We start from the raw sequence: 21,287 nt of genomic DNA on the forward strand, positions 1-21,287 counted from the left end.
GGTGCAATAAGCTGTAGTTTTACGTTCAATGGATGTTTGAAATGATTAGTCGACTAATCGCAAAAATAATCGGTGACTAGTCGACTATCAAAATAATCGTTTGTGGCAGCCCTACCATGAATACAAATCCAGGTAGACTAGTTCTTATTCTTGCATCGTTTTCCTAATTTCCTTATCCAAATAACCTACACACCAAAAACCTATTTAATTCACTGGGAAGCCGAGTCTCACCACAAGCAGTTGACCAATAACGAGACAAACCTGCACGAGCACTGGGCTTATAAATATGAGATAACTAGCTACTGCACCCCGACGTAATAGAAATGGTTCACATTATTGAATTGTCAGTTGCATGAAAACGACATAACAAGAAGATGAATGCATGCCACAAGATAAGCTAAGCTTCAGCCAGTTTCATTACTCAAAGTTTAAGACAGCTGAAATACATTTAGACTTCCCATGACAGACAAAGAAATGAATAACTAAGGAAAAATAAGACCCACAGCTGTAAGTCTGCACAAATAAATGACAGATGAAAATCAACAACAAGCAGCCAAATGGGTACCATTTTTTTTATGTATTTTATATAGTATGAGTAACATGTCACATATATGAAATATGAATTAAAAAAATGAGGCTTCTTTCTTAAAACATACTGCAGTGGTTAAAAGCTGGACTCACAGGCTACAGATGGCACTCAATACGATAACATGAATCAGTTCCCCCAGTTATGTCAAGCCTATATGACTCAGCTCATCAGGTTATTAAATTGATTTTAATAGGATAGAGGATATAAATTGAATGAGTGACTCTGGTAGTGAAAGTTTAAATGGTACAGACCTCGAATTCTTCCCAGAATCCTTGTTTGGGTTTCTCAGAATTGTCTGCTACTTTGTTGAGCTCTCGTACCCGGTTTTCAATGTTGGCAGCATTTATCCTCGTGGCATTAAAAGGCTGTCATTGCCGGGTTGGGACAAGATGATTAAAGATTTGATCAGTTAACAGACCAGAAAAAAAAAAGAAAGCTATTTTGACACAAGAAACCTTTTCACATCAACCTTAAAATTTGAACCCAACTAATGCCTTTAAAGCCTGGATGCTTTCATTTGTTCAAATGCTCCCATACCTGTTTGAGGTGTACTACAATGCCACTTTTTTCCACCATGGGGTTCTTTTTATAGTGCTCCACCAGGTCAGCCAGGGTGTCAAACCTCTCACCACCACCCACGTCGTACTTGCCGTCCTGCTGAAAACAAAAGTCGATAATTCAACAACTTCACAGCTGGCCCGAGGAGTTCTTTGAAAAAATAAATAAATCATGACCTACTTAAAAATACAAACTGCCCAGGTTAAACTAGGATGAGTAGGCATTGTAAGCCACCAATCTGAAGCCACAAACATTACCCAACATCCTCCTTACAAGATTCAGTAGATCTTAGCGGGCCTGGAATTAAATATCTGACCTGGTAGTGTATCATCACATGGGTGACCTTGGTCTTGCGATCCACATTGTCATGTTTCTCCTCATTAGTGAGAACAGAGAGGACAAAGTCTCCCGGTTTACTCTGGCTCTCCCGTACCAGAAAGCTGCCGGCTTTGCCTTTTTCCGTGAGCAGTTTTTCTGCGTCTCGACCTGAGAGGTGCCCGTGGTACCACCTGGAGAAGAGTGGGAGAACTTGAGTCTGGAAACAATGATCAGTGGCAGACTGAAAACTTAAAAGATGGCGTTATGTGAAATATGAGGCTTTCTCAAAAGTAAACCCTAGAACACCACGAGAACCAGAAATCCTGACCATGTGTTTGACTGCCAGGTTTTCATGGTACTAGACCATTATTACTGCATTTATAACTACCATTCACATGTTTTCATTTAATTCAAACAAAACGAATTACTCTCCTTTTGCTATTACTATTATTAATTTATCTTTATTTTTTTAACTACTGCGCCTAAATTCTGCCCATTTTGGATATTTTCGGTGAATATCTGAAATTAATTGTGTGGACATCACACAATAAATACAAAGTTGAGGATGTTGAGACCTTTTCAAGAACACAATGCATATTAATATTTTTGAGTTTTGGGGGGTTTGAAACATTCGTCAGGCTTTGTTTACCATCATTTTCTCCAATTAGTATAGAGACTTTAAAAGCAGTCTTTGGGTGAATGTTGTAAGGCAGAACAAGTCAAGGAAAAAAAAAAAAAAAAAAAAAAAAAACCCAAAAACTTGACCAACTGAGTGGGAGGACTAGTAATACGCTTCCTGTTTCAAAGGAAAAGTTCCATATTGTACCTTTGAGGCTTTAACATAATGCATGTCTATACATGTATAGTGAGCGTAGACTCCTACTCAGGAGTGAGAGTGTCTCTTATATGACTGCCGCCTCACTCACTTACTGATGTTAAGATGAAAAACTTGCATGTCTGCATTTTTTTTTTCCCTGTGGTGAGCGAGAACACGCCGGAAGCTCTGACAAGAGATGCATGTAGAATGGAAAAAAACCACATAAACCAAAACCATACATCACAAGTCGTTCTAAAACCTAAAAAAAGAAACTAGATATACATATTGCAATGTGCAGATGTGCTGAAAAAGGAGAGTAAATAGCCCCGCTCAGCACAAAACTGTATTAGATTATCATTTTTGTGCAAATTATTACAGAAATATGACCACCTAGCTTTCTAAAAAGCTTCCCGTAAGTGTGTGAGTGCATGCATGGATTCCTAGCATTAATACAACAGATGCAGAGGTCTCCTGTTTCAAAGGAGGTGTGTAGGTGTGACGAAGTGCAAAGCTGCATCCAACCTGTGTACACGCTCTGAAGGATGTGTATATCTGGTGAGTATCAACAAAAAAAACAAAAAACGAAACAAACAGCAGTATCGCCCACTTAGTTTGTTCAAAGATTTGTAACATTTAAACATGTGACTGTGAAGTGCAATTGCATAATGTTGGGGTGTGTGCAGAGTAGTGCATTAGCTCGACGTATTGCATGTGTAAACATGTTTATACACTTTTGTGTACATAATGAGTTAATGGCCGATTTGAGCCCAAATTATAATTGACATCATTATAACGAGTCACTTAATGTCACCTGATATTTGCCATGTTGTTTTTTTTGTTTGTTTTAAAAATATATATTTAGTACCCTGTTTGAGACTCTGTTTTTGCTTTGCAATAATTTATTGCCACATATATTAGCAATTAATGAAAAACACATCCTTGTAGCAATGAATGAAAGGGGTTGTTTTGAAGCCATAATATCTGAATTTAGTTACGACTACATTTCATATATTTACAATATACTAATCTTTTAACATCTTATCAAGCTAAATATTTAATCTTTTTATTTCTACTCATTCACAGTGTGGTACTCATTCATTGTACCACACTGCCAGCTTTCTTATCCAACTTGTAAATCTTACACTGAAAAGTAGATCTCAAAAACATAATACTTAACAAATAATATAACAATGCTCCTGACTCTAAAAGATTGTTTTGCCCACAGTGTTTTTTCCCCCCCTACAGACTGACATAGACCTCTACCACTGCACTGGTGGTTCTCAGGTGGTTTAACTGCTTCTCCTGACAGGATGAGATGCAGTAGTGTAACACCCTGAAGCAATAACAGTAAGAGTTAACCGTTTGTGGCCAGGAATATAGTTATAAGTCTTAATAAAAGTAATCAGGCTGACCTCAGAAGTTTCTCTCTCTTCTCTCACAGTGTTAGCTCTGTACAAATATTATTTATCTGCATGTGTGGGCATTCTACATGTACAATGACAATAAAGGGCTATTTCATTCTTTTTTGGCACTGGCACCTCTCAGATGTGGGGTCCTTGCAGTTGAGCGGATATTTAAGCTCAATGACGTCACCATTCCTCTCGCGCAGGAGGTCCTGTTGTTCAGTGTAATACTGCACCAGCTCGGCCAGTGTGGCGAACTTCTCGCCTCCATACAGGTCATAGTAGTCACCAGTGTTCTGGATCTTAATGTGGGTCACCTCATCCTTACGCCTGACGGGAGAAAAAAAAAAAAAAAAAAAAAAAAAAAGAAAAGAAAAAGAGGAAATTCAGTCAATTATCATTTATTTATCATGACTGTAAACAGCAGTAGACTCACTCCAAAGTAGTATTTTTTTTCCTCTGTGGAATTTTCCCTTTCACTGGTTCCCCTGCAGACATGTAGGCACCAAACACATAAACAGCCACCTACACAAATACAGAGTATATGCTCATCGGGAAAAGGACGGGAAAAGGATGGGGGAAGAAAGAAAGAAGAAGAAGAAGAAAAAAAACAAAAAAAAAAAAAAAAACCTCCCCCAAGCATTAATGCATATAAATTATAAATCGTCCAGCTTATCAAGTAAGCCGTTCCTATTTTAAGATCTAAAGAGTGCAATCATTTCACCTGTCTCCTTTATTTTCCTGCACTTATCTACCAATTGTATCACTTACCAAACTGGGGCTTTTTCAAACTTAAACACGTTGTTTTATATAGCAAAAGCTTTTAAATGACAAATATACAATTCAATAAGCAGTTTTGATAAGCCATGTCAAGATAATTAAGACTAGGAACACCACAAAACTGCAAATAACTGATGCATTTAATCTCAAATCAAACATTTTTGACTTATCTTCTCAGCAAGCATGATTTTTTTTTTTTTTAGTTAAATCCTGTAGTTTTCATATCCATTTGGAGGAAGGCTGTACTGTGATTGCAGGAACGAAACGCATGCAGCTGGCAAGTTTAAAGACTGATAAGCCACAAAACATTTGGTACCACTTTGCATATTCAAAGTCCTCTGGCTGGTTTGAATAGGTACATATGAATGTGAATGCACACTGACTCACACAGACACATATGCTGTACTGATCTATAATACATCTTCCTGAAAGCAAGTGAAGAAGAAATTAAAAAAAAAACTAAAAAAAACACCTCAGCTGATAAATGTACTTTGTAGATGGCAAATGGTAAAGCAGATTTACATAGCAGTGATTCAGTCCAACAGTTTTTCCCAAGAGAGAAACAAAACATTTTGTAAACATATTAAGTAGGACAACACACACACATGCACGCACACACACACACACGCTCACAACGCCCCCCCACCACCAGATTTAGGGACCACAGGGGAGTTAGTCAGGCAGTACAGACCATCTATCTAATCTGCAGGTCGAGATGCAGCAGTCTCTTCTCTCTTTCAAAATGATTATCAGTTAATGGTCATATCAAATAGCACAAAGCCCATTTCCCTCCATCACTTTTTTGTTGTGCTAATGAATTTTACATTCCTTTTTTCTTTCTTTCCATCCTCCCACTCAACATATCATTAATCCTATCCTCCATTCTTGTATTTATCTGTCCCATAATCTATCCTTCCCTCCACTCCCCTCTCTCAGTGTCCTGGTAATTGCTTCATGGCTCTATTAGTGGCTGTTGGCAGGATGCCACAGGTCTATAGCTGCGTTACAGGCCCCTCCTCAACTCTCCGGCCAAAGCCTCCTGTTCTCTAAGAGTTTAACACCATTAACTCTGTAATGAGGCAAACGCATCCTAACACATTTTCATTCTCTTCTCTCAAAATCTGACATTGTTTAAGAAATCCATATAAGTCATAAATGCTTTGGTCATTTCAGTGATCAGGACAGAATTTGTTTTCTTTCTGGATCACTCCAGTCTGTTCCAGTACACATTAACCAACACTGTCACCATTCTGACAGGAGTACATGCATAATTACAGTTGCTGGCATTCACAACCATAACATTTATTGCCATTAAGTAGTAACTCTGAACACCTGACAAATACAGCATGAATTATTAGGTACATCAGCAAATGTGCAAATTATGTCAGGTCGCATCCTGATGCAGAAGAACAAATAAGAAATTTGATTAAAACTTCCAAAACGCATCGGATGGTTAACGATCCAGCAGTAGAAGACAGCAGTTACGTGCAAAGCTAGCAAGCTGGTGCCCATATCCTCAACGCATCATGCACAGCTACTCTAAAGACAGTCTCCTACTGCTGCTGAACACATACGATCCCCTCCAACAACTGAAAACTGTTTTTAATCTTCATTTTATCAGGTTCATTTACATGTAAAGAAATGAAATGATTATTTATTTTAAAAATATTTAAAAACAAAAACAAGCATGCAGGAAAATCAAAATGAAAAGTCAAGGAGAATTAAACCAACTAAATGTTTATTATCCAATTTAAATGCTAAATCAGTGTGTCCAACAACATGTCCTACCTGTGACCTGGAAATGCATCTTACTGAACAATCCATTTGATACATCACAGGTGATGTATACAAGAGGTGTGACAGATGGACTCTAAATAGAAAAGGATTGCTCAGTAAAGGCTGTATTAGTCATTTAAAATGATCCGCTGCGATTTTAATGCCTGTACGTTTCAGCGTTATGGTAAAAATGGTAAAAGATTCAATGCCAGCAGAGTCTCACAGTGTGTTGCACTTCAAATTTAACAAAGTAAATGTATCATTAACACTGTTAAGCTTATGTGACAGATCATGAAATCCAGCAGCAAGTTGCAACAAAACAATGGAAGGTTGAAGTAGCCATGTCACATGACTCAAAGCAACGTCAGTTAAAAAGAACAGATCAGAAGCATCGATTTCTCATCGTGTTAAATGCTCTGCTCCTGCTTTCTCGTGTCTCGGATGGAAGGTGAGGAGAGCAATGCAAAAATGCAAAGAGAGGATAGCATACATGGGAGTACACTAATGCACCTCAATTTCAATGAGTGATTTTTGCTGTTTTTTTCCCACTGACCTAATAACCTAACATCAAATATAAAACGGGCAGTAACACAACTCATTTTGTTTATTTGTTTTGTTTTTTAAGCTCAGAGTGAAAACTAAACTAGGAAAGAAGGATTAAAAACATTTGTAACAACAACAAAAACAACGCTATGCATGATCCAAGCTCCCGAGCAGCAAACATTACTGACCAATTTACCAAATTATCCCAAAAATACAGAATATTTAGCTTTTAGTCAGATGACAAAATACATAACCTTTACAATCTTTAACTCACCGACTCAGCATATACACACACACACATAGTGAGTCACAGTAAAATTTAGTAAGTTTGATTTAAAGCTTGATTAAAATTGCATTTAAGCTGCACCAGAATCCCCTTTTGCTGAAAACACAGAGAGCATGCAACATGACAGTGCCCTTGATTATGCTATGCGCCGGTTTACATGGAGGGAACCCAAGTGAAAGCACAAAGACACATGATTTGCACTTCCTCTACATCTGATCACCACATTGTTAAACTGCAGCTTATTAACAACCAGAGCTGCTACCAGATCACAATACTGCACATGTGCAGTATTAGTCTCCATATTCTAGCCACACCACTGCATAAAAGTGAAGGGTTTTTGTTTTTTTTAAATATAAATAATATATAAATCAGTTTTTCTAAACTAATACACTGACAAGATGAAGTCCACAAAACACAGACAACTGAGAAATGGACTACTTAAAAACCACATACTTATCCATCTGCAAAGCCTAGGACATAAATTATTGCTTGTTTGCCCTAAAGCTATTCCAAGCAATATTTTTGCACTAATAGATCCTGACACTTCTGAGAAATCTCTTTTAAAGTACACTTATCAACCTGAAGTTGATACAGTTTTGGCCTCTACTTCAGTTCCTCTTTATGTGTTTTTCAGTACAACTACACCCTATTAACCGGACTTCTAAAAGAAAAAAAAAAGGAAAAAAAAGACAAAAACAAATATGTCCCAAAAAGAATTTCAGTATTTAAGCATCTTCTACATCTCGAGACTGTCCCAACAGAGAAAAAACAAAACAAAACAAAACCCACCATAGCAGAGTGACTTGTAACAACTGAGAAACCTGCCTGTCAGCCTACATTTTCATAAGCAGGAAAAGGTATCCAAGCTCAAAGACAACCTCTAATATTTGAGCATATGGACAACAATCATTTCTACTACTGGCAGTTCATAACAGCTATCGCTGGACTAAACAATAGCTGTACTTCCACTGCAATTAGGAAGGTGAAGTCTAAACACGAGCTGAGGAAGTAAGCATCAATAATTCATGAGTAGACAGCATCCTTATGGTATTGTATATGGAAATGCTAAAAACGGCTCCGACAGCAGTCTCGGCTGTCGCGTCACTCTCTGTGCTGACCTGCATGTCTTTTTCAAACTTTTAAGTCTCCAATATTAACGGAGGGTGTTAAACCAGGCAATCTCATGAAGTGAGAAAGAACATTAGTACAGAGACCTGCTGAAAAGATCGTTTTCCCCATGCTGACTAAATATAGTGTGAATATTTTTCTTCTGCAAATGCAGTTAAAATTCACAGATTGGTATCCACAACAATAAATGGTGAAATGCTACTTGAACTTGACTATAAATAGCATGGATGCAGTGGAAACACATCTGAGTAAACCCAGGCTAGAATTACATAACACAGAGGCTTGAAGAAAATCCAGTCGCTCTCTGTGGTAATCTGCCCTGCAAAAATTCTCTCTTAAGATTGCCCTTAAAATTTCTCCTTGAGTTCTTTAGAGGCTATAAAGAGCATGAAAAATGATGGAGAAAACTTGACCAGACTTTTCTCCTTATAAAGTTTGCCTCGTATATAAATTAAGGCCAAACTTTTTCCATCGCAAACTTTCCCCATCTTTGAATTTTCTGAAACTCTGAGCTGATTACATTTTCAAAACCCTCAAAGAGCTCTTATTAGCGTTTTAGACTTCAGAGAAGCGGCTATGTCCGACCCCCTCCTTCTTATGTTCACCTCGTGGAACAGAGTAGATGGGAGAAAGGGGAGAAACGAGGAGATGATGTTCGGAGGGAAAGATAAGCAGGGAGGGAGGGATGGACCTCAATATTCATATAGTTATAGATGCCAAGACTGACTATTACGATAATCAGACATGAGTCATTATGGCCTTTCCAGGCAGCTACATTTGGTTCTCTCTGGATTTTTTTGTGCGATTCATCTAAAAATTAGCACAAGCTTGCACAGTCATATTTTTGTAATAAACACAAAATAAACCTTTATTCCCATTTCTAATATTTTCTGCATTACTTAAAAATGTTTTTATGTTTTAGATGAACTTCAAGTGAAACAATTAACTCAATTTCATACTTTGTTTTGTGTATTGCATTCAACATATAGTATAGTGAGATCAGTAGGTGGCAAACAAGCAGCTTTTTTTTTTCTTTTTTAAATTGTCAAGTGTTTTTATTGTGAAGTTACACAGACTCTTCCTTGCCCTTAGTTCAAAGTGACCTACCTTCCGTAGCAGGTGGTGAGTCTCTGCAGCTTGGCCACTTGACCTCTTTGTGCATACATCTGTGTTTAAGTCTGTCAAGATCACAAGCTGCGGCTACAACTTACTCCACCGACCTTCCTGTGTGTGACATTTACTACAACCTCACCACAAACACAAACCACAGGCAGCGAAGGTCAAAGCCTTAATAGGCCCCTCACTCTTTAACATCTTTTAAAAGCCACTGCCTGTCTAACTACCCCGTTTCCCTTTCATCTGTTTTTCTACATTTCATTCTCCCTCTTACTCGCTCACACACTCTCCCTTGCCTAATGTCACTGCCAGCTACAGTCACAGTAACAAATGCGTCTGGGCTTTCTTCCAAGAGCTTGGCCGACTGATCCATCTCTTAAAAGCTTCCGTTGCCAAGGAAGAGCCACTCTTCAAACTCTCTCTTCTTCTGTCTCAGTTTGTTTCCTGCTCTCCGTAATCACCACAGCATGTAGTGCACAGTTTATTTACCAGAAACTCCACACCACACATACTACACACAGTGGTTCTTAAAGAGATTAAGAGAAATAAGGCGTGAGTGACAAGTTTGAGTGAACACTTTTCTGTGCTTGTCTAACTCACTTTAATTTAAGCCTGCTGTCCAAAATTAAGATTTTCTGGTTGTGTAGTGTCAAAATTGACAAAAATCACACCATGGAAAGTGTTATCCAACATGTTCTTAGAAACACTTGCGCAAAACAACTCCCGTTTGATACAATTTCTCTACCCACAGGCGAAATGTGGAGTCACTTGCTGAGACACCAGTTTCTGAGACTCTTCTCAGAAAAGCCTCGTCTCTCCTGAGAATTTAACATCCTACATTTTTCAGACCAGTGCAGTGTTACGTCTTATTCTCAGGCTGAAAACTGACCAGTACAATTCTCGCTGAACCGAGCACCTTACCTTTGCACTCCTGAGGTTTGTTTGTGTAATTTTTGATCATGTAGTCACACAGGCTTAGTTATTTTTAGACATGGCTAGATTGCCTTTAAATCACTGTGCATTTCCTCACTAGCCCCTGTCAAACACCATAATCAGTGTTTTCCATAGATAATCACTTGCCTCTCTAATCAACCAAGTAGCTTGTCCATATGACAGGAGACCCATGCATTTGAGGATTTAACTTGGTACTGTTGAGAACACTGAGGTTAAGTGGGGAGCACAGATACGTTTACCTGACAGAGAGGGTAAAATCCCCCGGGTTGCTCTTGCTCGGCCGGGCCAGAAAACTGCCGTGGACTCCCCGGGTCAACAGGAGCTGCTCTGCCTCGATTCCGGTAATGTTGGGGTGAAACCACCTAAATATTTGTGCACAAAGAAATGGCAAAAAACAAAAGACTAATCAGTGCATATATAACTGCCATACATATTCGAGTATTTTACATCAAAAACGTTGATGGACTTGCAGTGCTTTACCTCCATTGGTGTACAGACCTGTTATATAGAGTGGTCAAAATGGATGTACTGTAAAACTGGCTTTTGCCTACAACAGTTTATACAACACTGTACAAAAACTCTATTGATTAATTCAGCTATGTTTTATATGACTGCTTTCTGCTATCATGACACTGGTGGACTAGCATACAGTGTGCCTTATTTAAAAAGTACATGTTCTTCTTTGATGAGTCAATGAATACATACAAACTGTATGTCCTGTTCTGGTTTGAAAAGGAAGGACACCAAAGTTTACAGTTCTGCAAAGCCAAAGCTAATAATTGCATGTTACTTCCTCTCTTGCCAAACATGACAGGCAAATATTTATCCCGACCATTTCTCAGGTACAGTTAGAAGAAAAATGATCATGAACACTTTGGGTTCACCATGATTGCAGAATTGATTTCTAACAGGAATACAACATGTAGTGTGGGCTTCACCTTAGGTGGCAATATGGAAATAGTTTGGCTGAACACAAATATACATTTCATGCTTCTTGAACTCACAGTGTAATCAGTCAGTGAGCACACTGGAAAAAAGTAAACTCTTGAATTTAGTGACTCGTAAAACCCCCACTAATAACAACCACCACCATCAGATGTTTCCTGTTGTTGCTTTTGAAACCATTTCTGGAATATTTTTGATTAAACATGTTTCTTCAGCTTATGTCACAACATGTGAACTGGGTTATGTTCAAGCTTAAGAGTACAAACATTTTCTTCTTTTATAACCAATGTGTACTTGGGAAAAAAAAAAGAAAAGAAAAGAAAAAGAAAAAGATCTTTTACGGTTTAATTACTAGTTCTGTTGCTGATTACAAGGCCCTGAAGTATCCTCAAAGCATGATGCTTCCTCCATCATGCTTTGCATTTAAGATGAGATTTAAGTGTTAATGTGTAGCATAACTTCAACTCTCTCATCTGTTCATGGAACACATCCAAGAAAGGTATGAAATAATTCAGTTTATTTCTAGAGGTGTGATTTCCTTTGTAGGTTTTGTCTATCAAACATTTCTTATTCTGATATCGTACTGAATATTCTCCACTTGTAGACAGTTTGCCTTTTTCTTAGTGATTAATACGTCGGTTGTTAGAAATGCATTTGCAGCCTTTTGCAGTTGTGCATTTCAATAACGCTTCATCTAATACCTCTGAAAGTTGTGATCGATGCACCAAACCTTTTTGTTAAGGAAAGCAGACTTTATAAACAAATGAAAAATACAACTCCTTGTGTGTCATTAGTATTAAAGAGGCAGTGAGAAGGTAGTGCCGTAATGTCCTAGTGAATGGCTGTATATCAGCTGTGTGGATTTAGAGCCCATGTTTAAGCAGGGATCATTGGGTTAAACCTCCCCAACTAATGTGTGCCATTGCCGGCTAATCCAACGCACCACTAGCCATCCAGGACTGCATTATTGTATCAAAGTACAGAGAGCTGACAAAACTGACATGAAATAGAATAAATAAACAGTACTTTGTGGTCCATCATGGGTGACACAAAAAATTGCAGTGGTTCAGTGACATAATCGCTTTTATAAACAGGCTCCAAAAACCGTGCCATTTTCAGAAATGTCAACACATTTGGCAAGAGCGTAAAAGCTCTCCAAACTTCACTGATAACAACGTCATTCTCTTCCTATAATACATGAAATTCATTTCTCAGCCCACAAACTACTAATACATGATCAGAGGTTGAGCAACGAAAACTGGCACACAGGTACAATCTCATCTGGATTAGATATTAAAAAAAAAAACTTTCCAAAATGAGTATGAATCCTAAAATAAAAAGGCATTTCACAAAAGTGTCACATGACTTCAGGTAGCCAAGATTTTGAAAATTATTGAAAAATGGTGATATCTATCACACGTCTTTGTCAATATATATTAATCTCTGCACTGTAGTTCAAGTCCCAGCAGACAATCTTTCAGTGCTATATAGTCAAAGGAGACATTCAGGAGTCAAGTCCTCCAAGAGAAACAACAGTGTCAAAACAGAGACCTCGTTACTTACAATAAAGTGAAACTGATTTATACACATGAATAAATTACCATTATTGTGCACATGATCTAGCACTTGGCAACAGTATAACCAAGACTTCCGGGCACGACACCAAAGGTTGTATATTAATACTTTGAAAACCAAGTGCTCTTCACTCCCACTGCACACAGAGAATATGAATTGGACAATCATTTAACTGCATTATTCCTGAGAAGATAATATCTGAAAGCTTTAACAGCGGGCGAGCATTTAGGCGTTGCCGTTTTTGTACACTGTATGACACAAACTCATGACAGTAGGATAAAAATAAAACTCATGTGTCAGCTCAGCAGATCTTGTGTCACCTGAGAGCGGCAAATACACATGAGAATACTTTTGTGGTCACTGCTATTGCAGGGTCTGAATCTCAGCTCGAGTTATGCGACACAGTGCTTTCTATTAATTTCCTTAATAACTTGAAACCACGGTAACGAGGATAGGTAAGCCTGCTCTTGGGGCTTTAGGCTTTACTAACTTGAGGAGAAAAAAAGTATCAAATTTAATACATTTTAAAAGGATGAAATTCCTTTTATACACAGTCTTAGATATTGATTTTTATTTAAGTCACGAAGTGAAACTGACAGCATCTACACCACAGAGTAGCCTGACCTGCTTTGACAGTGGAGAAACATGAGAAGAGTGTGGGAGAGACAGGTGGGGTGAGAAGCAGACAATACAGGTGCAGGGGTAATGATGCCAAATGTAAGGGCGTGATAAATGACAGAAACTAACAACCTTGTTGTTGTTGTTATTCTTGTGTATGTTGGGCGGGGTCTTCAATGTAAACAGACCAGTATGACATAAAAACCTAAAATTTATGAATTCATGTGAACAGAGACTCATGTCCAGTGAAAATGAGACCCTCAGCCAAGACCTGAACCTGACCACTTGCAGCTAACAGACCACACCAGCCATCTGACAGACATCTGACCCAGACTAAACCTGGCCTCCCTCTTTAACTTTACCAGGGGGCAAAGCAGCACTACAACACGTTCATGCTAGCAGACAGATCATAGGGGAGACTTTACAACTAACTTGGAAATGTTTACATGAGGATTTGTCATAAATACGTACAAGAGTAGAGGGTGAACTGGACAAGGCATTCCTTGTAGCATTAAATATCTCTGCAAGCCTATTGGGGATATTAAACATGGACAGACAGGAAATGACTCAAGGGCAGTGGGAGACTGATAAAAGTAATATCTGAAATACTTAACGTAGCACATTCATCTGGCCGAGTATGTTGTCTCCAGATAGCAAAAAAATAAATAAATATATTATAAACAGGAAAACTGTTACGGGCAACACAATAACGATATTCCCTTTTAAATATAATCAAACTTTCAGGCTAAAAGAGCCTATCTAGCCTATTTCATTTTTGCCTTCCTCCATACATGTTTGTCATGTACTGTTCAATTCAACAAAAAGTTGTTAGAACAAAACCTCAAAAAGACGGCCTAATTAACCAAGTTCTTTAATGTTTTTGGTACTGATGATAAAACACAGCACTGAACTGTTATGGTTGAAATTAGTCCAATAGATTCTTTTTTTAACTTTTTAAAAACTTTAAATATATAAATAACAATATAAAAACTAACTATATCTCTGTGAATTATTTAGGCAACTATAGTAAACATACTTTCAGAATCAAAGCAATGACCCATTTATATGGATTAAATGTTGCACGCAGGAAAGACAGCTAAGGTTAAGACAGCACCCAGTCTTGAGATTGATCGACTCTTCCCAGCATCTTTGAGAACGCGTCAGGGGACCTCACTACACATATAGTATTTTTCACACAAATATTACTTGGGAAGGCTGTGCAAGTATGTATGGTGACTTATTTTAGGATTTTATTATTTTTATTTCTTTGGCCATCTAAGAATACAATGGATAATTCCCCCCACCCCCACTCTTGTTTTGAATATTCAGCTGCCCCTCTAGTGAGTCTCTCATCCTACTGTTAGTCTCCAGCTTCACCATACTGAACTACAGCTGGTGACAACAGCCTTTATACTTCCCTGGGGATCCGCTTAGAGAGCAATGCTAACCAGCAACTGCAGCAGGCTGAGAATTGGTTTATATATTGCTACAGAGACTGTAGAGCAGAACAAGAATGACAGTGGCCAGCTGGAGTCCAAGTTGCTGGAGCTGGAGGCCGTCAAATGTAATGTAAGGTAATGTAAAGTAAATGTAAGTGTGACTCACTTGACAGCTAAATATTTTTAATAATAACTTCAGAAAGTGCAGGAGTACATTTTTCATCTGTAATTCAAGCTTTCATTATTTTGTTACAAATTAGATTCCTTTAAAAAAATTTTTTAAAAAGCCTGTGGTTTTTGAGTGCGCTGGTAATTTTCCTTTTGCCATGAGAGTAAATTATTTGTAAGAGCATTTAACCAAACATTTTTGTATCATATCATGTTACTTATTTAGGGATGGGAATAGTTACAAGCAGAGCCGGCCAGTGCCTTTAGGTTACTAGAACGAGGAGCCAATAACAGGTCATGGGTGGTGGACAGATTTGTGGTATTGTTTTTAATCCTATGCAGATTTATACTGAAAATAAAATCAGTGGGACACAAATACCTTATGTCATTAATCCATTTCTAATCCATCAGAGCATGTCTGCAACTCCACAAGTTATCACAACAATAGAAATGGGCTGGACCAAATATCGCTGACAACAGAAGCAATTACAGCAGACTGTTCACTGTGCCAGGTTTACAGAGGCAAGAGTGCACCTCCCCCTCTGTGCTAATACAAAAAAACCCCAAAAACAACACAAAAACCCAAGACACAAACAATTCAACAACATTTGTAACAACTAGAGTGTACTTCTAACCTCTTAACTTCACATTGACACATTGCATCAGTTATGTCAAGGCAATATTGCATTTGTATGCACACATTAAAAAAAAAGTTATTAACTGCCAGGTCTCCACATGCTTTCAAGTTTCCATGTTATACTTAAATTCTTTCTTCAATGCATTTAATTAATAAAAACTATAGATATAAAGGCATTATTAAAAGGAAGAGGATGTGCTAAAGCAGGGTTAGGGACATTCCTATTGAAAACAAAAAATAAATAATACAAGACAAGCTGAATGGGATCATTTCTGCCCTACCTCACCATTGTGGTCGAAGCTTGCCACAGCCCCTTGCTTCAGCAGCCTCAGAGCTTAGTAATCCAGCACTGGGCACTGTTACACAAGGGAGGGTGGGAGGGAGAGAAGGAGATATAGAGACGAAAGCGGGAAGGGTGTAAAAAAGTGTTAAAAGTGTTACTGGGTTAGACTGAGTGAGACAGAGACGACAGAAGTGGAGGGGGTGCTTTGTAAGAGTGTGTGAGAGAGAGAGTGAGAGAGATAATGTGCAAGAGGAAGAGTAGACAAGGGGGAGGGGGGCTTTAATCTGGGATTTGGATGAGCATGAGCGGGCCTGATACCAGCACCCGTCAGTGCTATCAGCAGCCCCACGTCCCCACCCCCTCTTCCCTCCTTTGCCACCTTAGATGAACGTGACAGGCACTAGCTGACTGGTAAACCACCATCTGCCGTTCTCCCTTCAGTCTCACTTTCTGTGCCCCAGTTGTACCCTCAGAGGTCAGAGGGTCTCACGCTAGAGTTCACTCTGATCCTAAAGCTAATAGAGCCTTCTCTGGCTACGGGGTCCTCACCATCTTGTCTGAGGCTAAATACAACAGCTGTGTTGCCTGTGCCTGGAGATTAAACATGCCGTAGTTACACCAGATCATAGTTAGTCATCGCCAAGCTAAAGCCCTCAATCCAGCCAATTCAGCAGTATGCCATTAGCCTATTAATTTCACATGGGTGGGTCAGGAAGCTTTACACATGAGTTAGAAAATAAATGCAGAGAACAAAAGCTGCAGTTCAACTCTTAACTACCTTACAGTGAATTTTAGATTGTACAACAATCTGAAAGGACCTGTATAATCTGACTGAATCTACTTTAATTATTATCAGTCTAGTATCTGCAAATACTATTATGAATGCAAACTACTTGGGGTTAAACAAATACCACCTAAAGAGTGACTAATAAAACAAAGCACCTGTAACCACATAAGCTGTTTTGGGAGTTTGTAAATATCATCCCAAAGACAAATTCATACTTTGCTCTGTTCACAGTGTATGTGGGATATGCAGTCAGAGCTATAAATGTGTGTGCAAAAACTACACACCATTTTAGGGGTTAGGTAGTCTAGTAGAAAACCATTGAGATTCAAAGCTGCCCAATTTATCTCATGAGATCCTAGTACTACTTTTCTTCTGATGCCCATAGATTCATGTTAAGTTTGAAGATTTAAAATGTACAAATGAAAGCATTAAATTACAGACACACTAGCAGAATAATGCGCAATAAAGTGCAAAATTATCTCCTGATCACAGCTTCTTACATACCAGAAGTATGTCAAATTGTAAATATCTTTCCAAGGGCCACTTTAAAACTGACAATTAAAAATGTTCATCTTTATACAATGTTAAGTCCCTGCTTTAAAAAAAGAAAAGAAAAAAGTATGTAATGGCCACATTGTTACAGTAGTACAGCACACATCTAAACTCAAGAGACTACTTCAAAGCAACTCCCCTACTAATGAAAAACAATGTCCCCAAAATTATGTTGTTTAAGATGAATTTATATAGGAGTGAATTCTGAAAAGTCTTGAAAGCAAACTCAACAGCATGCCGCGTCTATAAAGCCTTATCCATATTCTCTACCAGCCTCGTTCATGACTACAGGAGTGACTCAGGGCTTTCCAAGAATAGGATTGCCTTTGACAACCACCAGACGCCCCATTTCCCTGCATCTGGCCTTGGGCAGTGAGGAGAGGAGATACAACACAATGAGAATGAGATTTCAAATAGTCTGGTATATATCTGACGAGATGTCGACAGGAAAGTAGAGGTAAAAAGTGGTGGTACTGTGGGAGAGACGGGGGCAGCTGGGAGCTGCAGGTTAAGCCTTGGGCAGCTTGTGGGGAAACAAGCCTAGTGTGCATCCAGCCACCACTCTATCCTCTTACATAATGTCTCATGTTCAATATAGGCTATTTAAAGCATGCCTGTCTAGGCCTGCTGACAAAAAGGTGATATACTTAGTAGCCACAGTGCAGCATGAAAGCCTCTGCTAGGACTATATTGGTCACAGACAAGCCTGGGGTGTGGATTTTGGTAACACTGCAGTTATTTTTAGCCCTGCTGATGATCTGGAGTATTTACATGAGGTGAAAAACCCACTTCAATAATTCCCTTCTGTGTAGAACAAGTCCTTTCAATGTAGTAGAAAATGCAGAATAAGAAAAACTGTGCCCACGTATGAATGAAAAAAACAAAACAGCAACGTTACTTACACATACAAGCCAAAACATAACTCACTGATTACAAAATTGCCTGTTGTGATAAGCAAAACTGTTAAAAATAACTGAGGGCAATCATAATTCTCTAAGCACGCAAAAACAAGTTATACTGTAGCACAGGGGATAGAGTTTTACATCAACTAAATAGGACTTGGGAAGCTCTCGGTAAAAGCACCAAACATTAGTGGTTAATCAATAACTTGTGTTTTTTTCCACAGACATATGCAAGCCTCTTTTTTAAACCATATAGAAATCACAGAAGCAGATATGGAAGGCAATTACTATAATCACTAAATGCCAGATTTGTTACTGTGAACGGCAAAAAATATGTAGAAAAAGCAATTCTAAATGCCTCGCTTTTTATCTTTAAATAACAAAATGGTAATATAAAATGGTTTATGAGATATTCTCTCTCACGCTACAATAAAAGCAAACAAATTTAAAGGGGCTTAACAGTTTATAAAGGTACTGCTCACTGGCTTGCTTTAGGCATTTATTCCAGAGGAAAATGTTATCAATCACAAGCTTATCATTTAATGCAAATGCAGCCTGTGCTGATACTTTGCTAAGATTTACTGCACCTCATTTTACTATGCAAAACCCAGGGAATGCTAGTTTAAATGTAATTCATGTTTAAGACCTGTAAGCTTGAAATAGGTTGGCGGTTAACACTACATAGATTCATATTGCACACACGACTTTCTGCATGTTTTAATCCACATTTGCTAATGTTCTACATGTCTAACAGACTGCAGGATCACTTGGCTGATAAGAAAATTGGTAACTGGTTGATATGCTCAGATTGAAATCTGTCCAAATTAAGACAAGCATAGCTAACACGGCAGCAATGAACAGACATGTGGGATTTATCTTTCTATCAAATCCCCAGTTTGCTACAGTGTCAGTGTGAAACGTTATAGTTAGATGGTTAATATTAGTCAGAGGGGAGTCACTAACTAATTTTCTCCAGCTTACCTTTTACCAGAGAAAGCACTTTTTAACTGAATCATGAGATAAGCGTGACTAATATTCAAAGTCTGCTATCTACAGAGAGAAGTGGTAGCGGTGGTATTAACCTGATCAAAGCTGAGCTCGGATTTGCACAACTATGAGTCTGGGAGGAATGAGGCTCTGATACGTTAGACATCAAATATTTAGCATTTACCTAAAAAAAAAAACAAACAAAAAAAAAAAAACATGTCCCTTCTGCTTTTTAAGCAGGTTACCCTTAAATGTGGGATTCAAAGACCGCAGGCATGTAATGTTTTGTCTAGTGTAGTCTATTAGCATTGTTTTGCGCCTGTATAAATGAATAAAATAAAAGCATGTATCTGGTTTTAAAGAAGAAAAAAAAAAAAAGTGTGTTCAGAGCACTCATGGAAATGTTGGCAGTGCTATCTTATTCCTCCACATGGGCTGTTGTTTTCCTGTCGGCTTATCGAAAAAACTGACTCACTGTTCTCAGCTGGTCAAATGAGTTTCAGTGACAGACGAGGTCTGTTCCATAAACAAAAGAGGGGCAGAGGTGGTTTCCAATAGTGGAAAGAGTTTGCAACACAGACGCAACTGGCAAAACAGAAATGGAAGTGCGATGTAAAGTGATTCATCATTACATCTTTCTCTGGGCCCACAGTTATGCTGAACTCATTACAATGCCTTATGATTGTTAAATTTATGGTACAGTCACAATGAGGGACAGTACAGATCGTTCCTCTATGATTTAACCGCCACAGACCTGCAGTGAAATAATAACAAAATACATGGAAACTCCGGACCGCCACAATATTATTATGAACTAAAACCCTTCCTGATATGGGGTGTCGGAGTAATATCATCAACAACAGAGTGGGTTGGTTAGATGGCACGTATTGTAGTATTGTTCCCCTGTGGTATTTCAGCTCAGGAAGTTCAGAACAGAGCTGCGGAGCAGCAGTCATACACTGCAAAAACTCAGAATCTTAGCAAGTATATTTGTCTTGTTTCTGGTCAAAATAATCTTATCACAAGACAAAATGAACTAAAGGGTAACATCCCAGTAAGATATATTAACTTGTTTTTAGACAGTAGATCTTGAAACTATAAATTTTTCACTGTTCCACTGGCAGATTTTTCTCTTATTTCAGGCAAAAATATCTTGTATTAAGTGAAAAAAATCTGCCAATGGAACAAGTGAAAATTTTCTAGTTTCAAGATCCACTGTCTAAAAACAAGTTAATGTATCTTACTGAGATGTTACTCTTCAGTTGATTTTGTCTTGTTTTAAGTGTGATGAGTTTATTTTGACTAGAAATAAGACTTGCTAAGATTCTGAGTTTTTGCAGTGTATGTAGGACAACCAGCGGCAAGGCATAGAAACTGGCAGAGATAAAAACCGCTTTAACCTCAGTGCTCAGTGCTTTCTTCTCCTTCCTCTTAGCCTGGTGGCATTGACCTCTAGAGAAATTGGACTTAGTTGCCGCTAGTGTCCGCTAACTAACAATTGTTCATTATGATTTTTGCTAATGTCTGTAAAAATGCAAGAACTTGGCTGCATGAAAAATAATGAACTTGAGCCTAAAAACAGAAATGACAGCATTTTTTCCCCACCCGTGTTGACTGAAGAAATTAACTGGCTAGCACTACTGAAATTCTAGAGCATCACTAGACACAATCTATCCAAAACTAATTTAATCCAGTAATCCGAAGCATATTCAGTGTTTGGGATACGAGTTAAATTTTAAAGTGAGTTACCAAACTATTACTTGTCTTTTGGTTCTATTTTAACTTGCAGACGTGGTTCATCTACTTTAAGTCTCCATGTGCGCACACGTTGTTTGGTTAAGCTCTTTATGTGTTTATTCAAAACCAAATAAATAACGAGGGGGGGACATCAAACTGAATGGACTCGCCAACATGACCGCAACAGTTTTTTTCCAAACTTTTCCAAGTTTACCATAGATTTCAATTTTACTCAACTGCTTATGCAAAGCTGAGACAAACACCGCACTATTATAAACAAAACTGTGCACGGTGTGTATATTCTCATACCAAGGTCTAACTAGAACTACAAGTGCAAGGGATGCAGGTGCTGCAACATCACCACCGCCATATTTTATTTAAGCAAAAGT

General features: G+C 38.3%; 1 protein-coding gene across 3 annotated transcripts in view; it reads right to left on the minus strand.

Moving 5' to 3' along the window:
* The window catches only part of ptpn11b (protein tyrosine phosphatase non-receptor type 11b), a 35,113-nt gene that overhangs the window by 10,958 nt on the left and 2,868 nt on the right, over positions 1–21,287 (minus strand). The window contains exons 1-6 of one of the 3 annotated variants that reach the window (XM_085259242.1): positions 15,932–16,070; positions 10,508–10,630; positions 3,821–4,015; positions 1,464–1,656; positions 1,127–1,246; positions 841–954 (exon numbers count right to left, since the gene is read on the minus strand). In XM_085259242.1, the coding sequence (XP_085115368.1) occupies positions 841–954; positions 1,127–1,246; positions 1,464–1,656; positions 3,821–4,015; positions 10,508–10,630; positions 15,932–15,939 (753 nt within the window). In that variant the 5' untranslated portion in view covers positions 15,940–16,070. Of the gene's footprint in view, positions 1–840; positions 955–1,126; positions 1,247–1,463; positions 1,657–3,820; positions 4,016–10,507; positions 10,631–15,931; positions 16,071–21,287 lie in introns of those variants that run through there. The other 2 variants (XM_085259241.1, XM_085259240.1) reach the window with 2 other exon arrangements.

This window comes from Mchenga conophoros, linkage group LG20 (assembly GCF_057382185.1).
Source record: "Mchenga conophoros isolate Kocher_MC1m ecotype Shallow Benthic linkage group LG20, M_conophoros_male_GT1.1, whole genome shotgun sequence".
Taxonomy (NCBI): Eukaryota; Metazoa; Chordata; class Actinopteri; order Cichliformes; family Cichlidae; genus Mchenga; species Mchenga conophoros.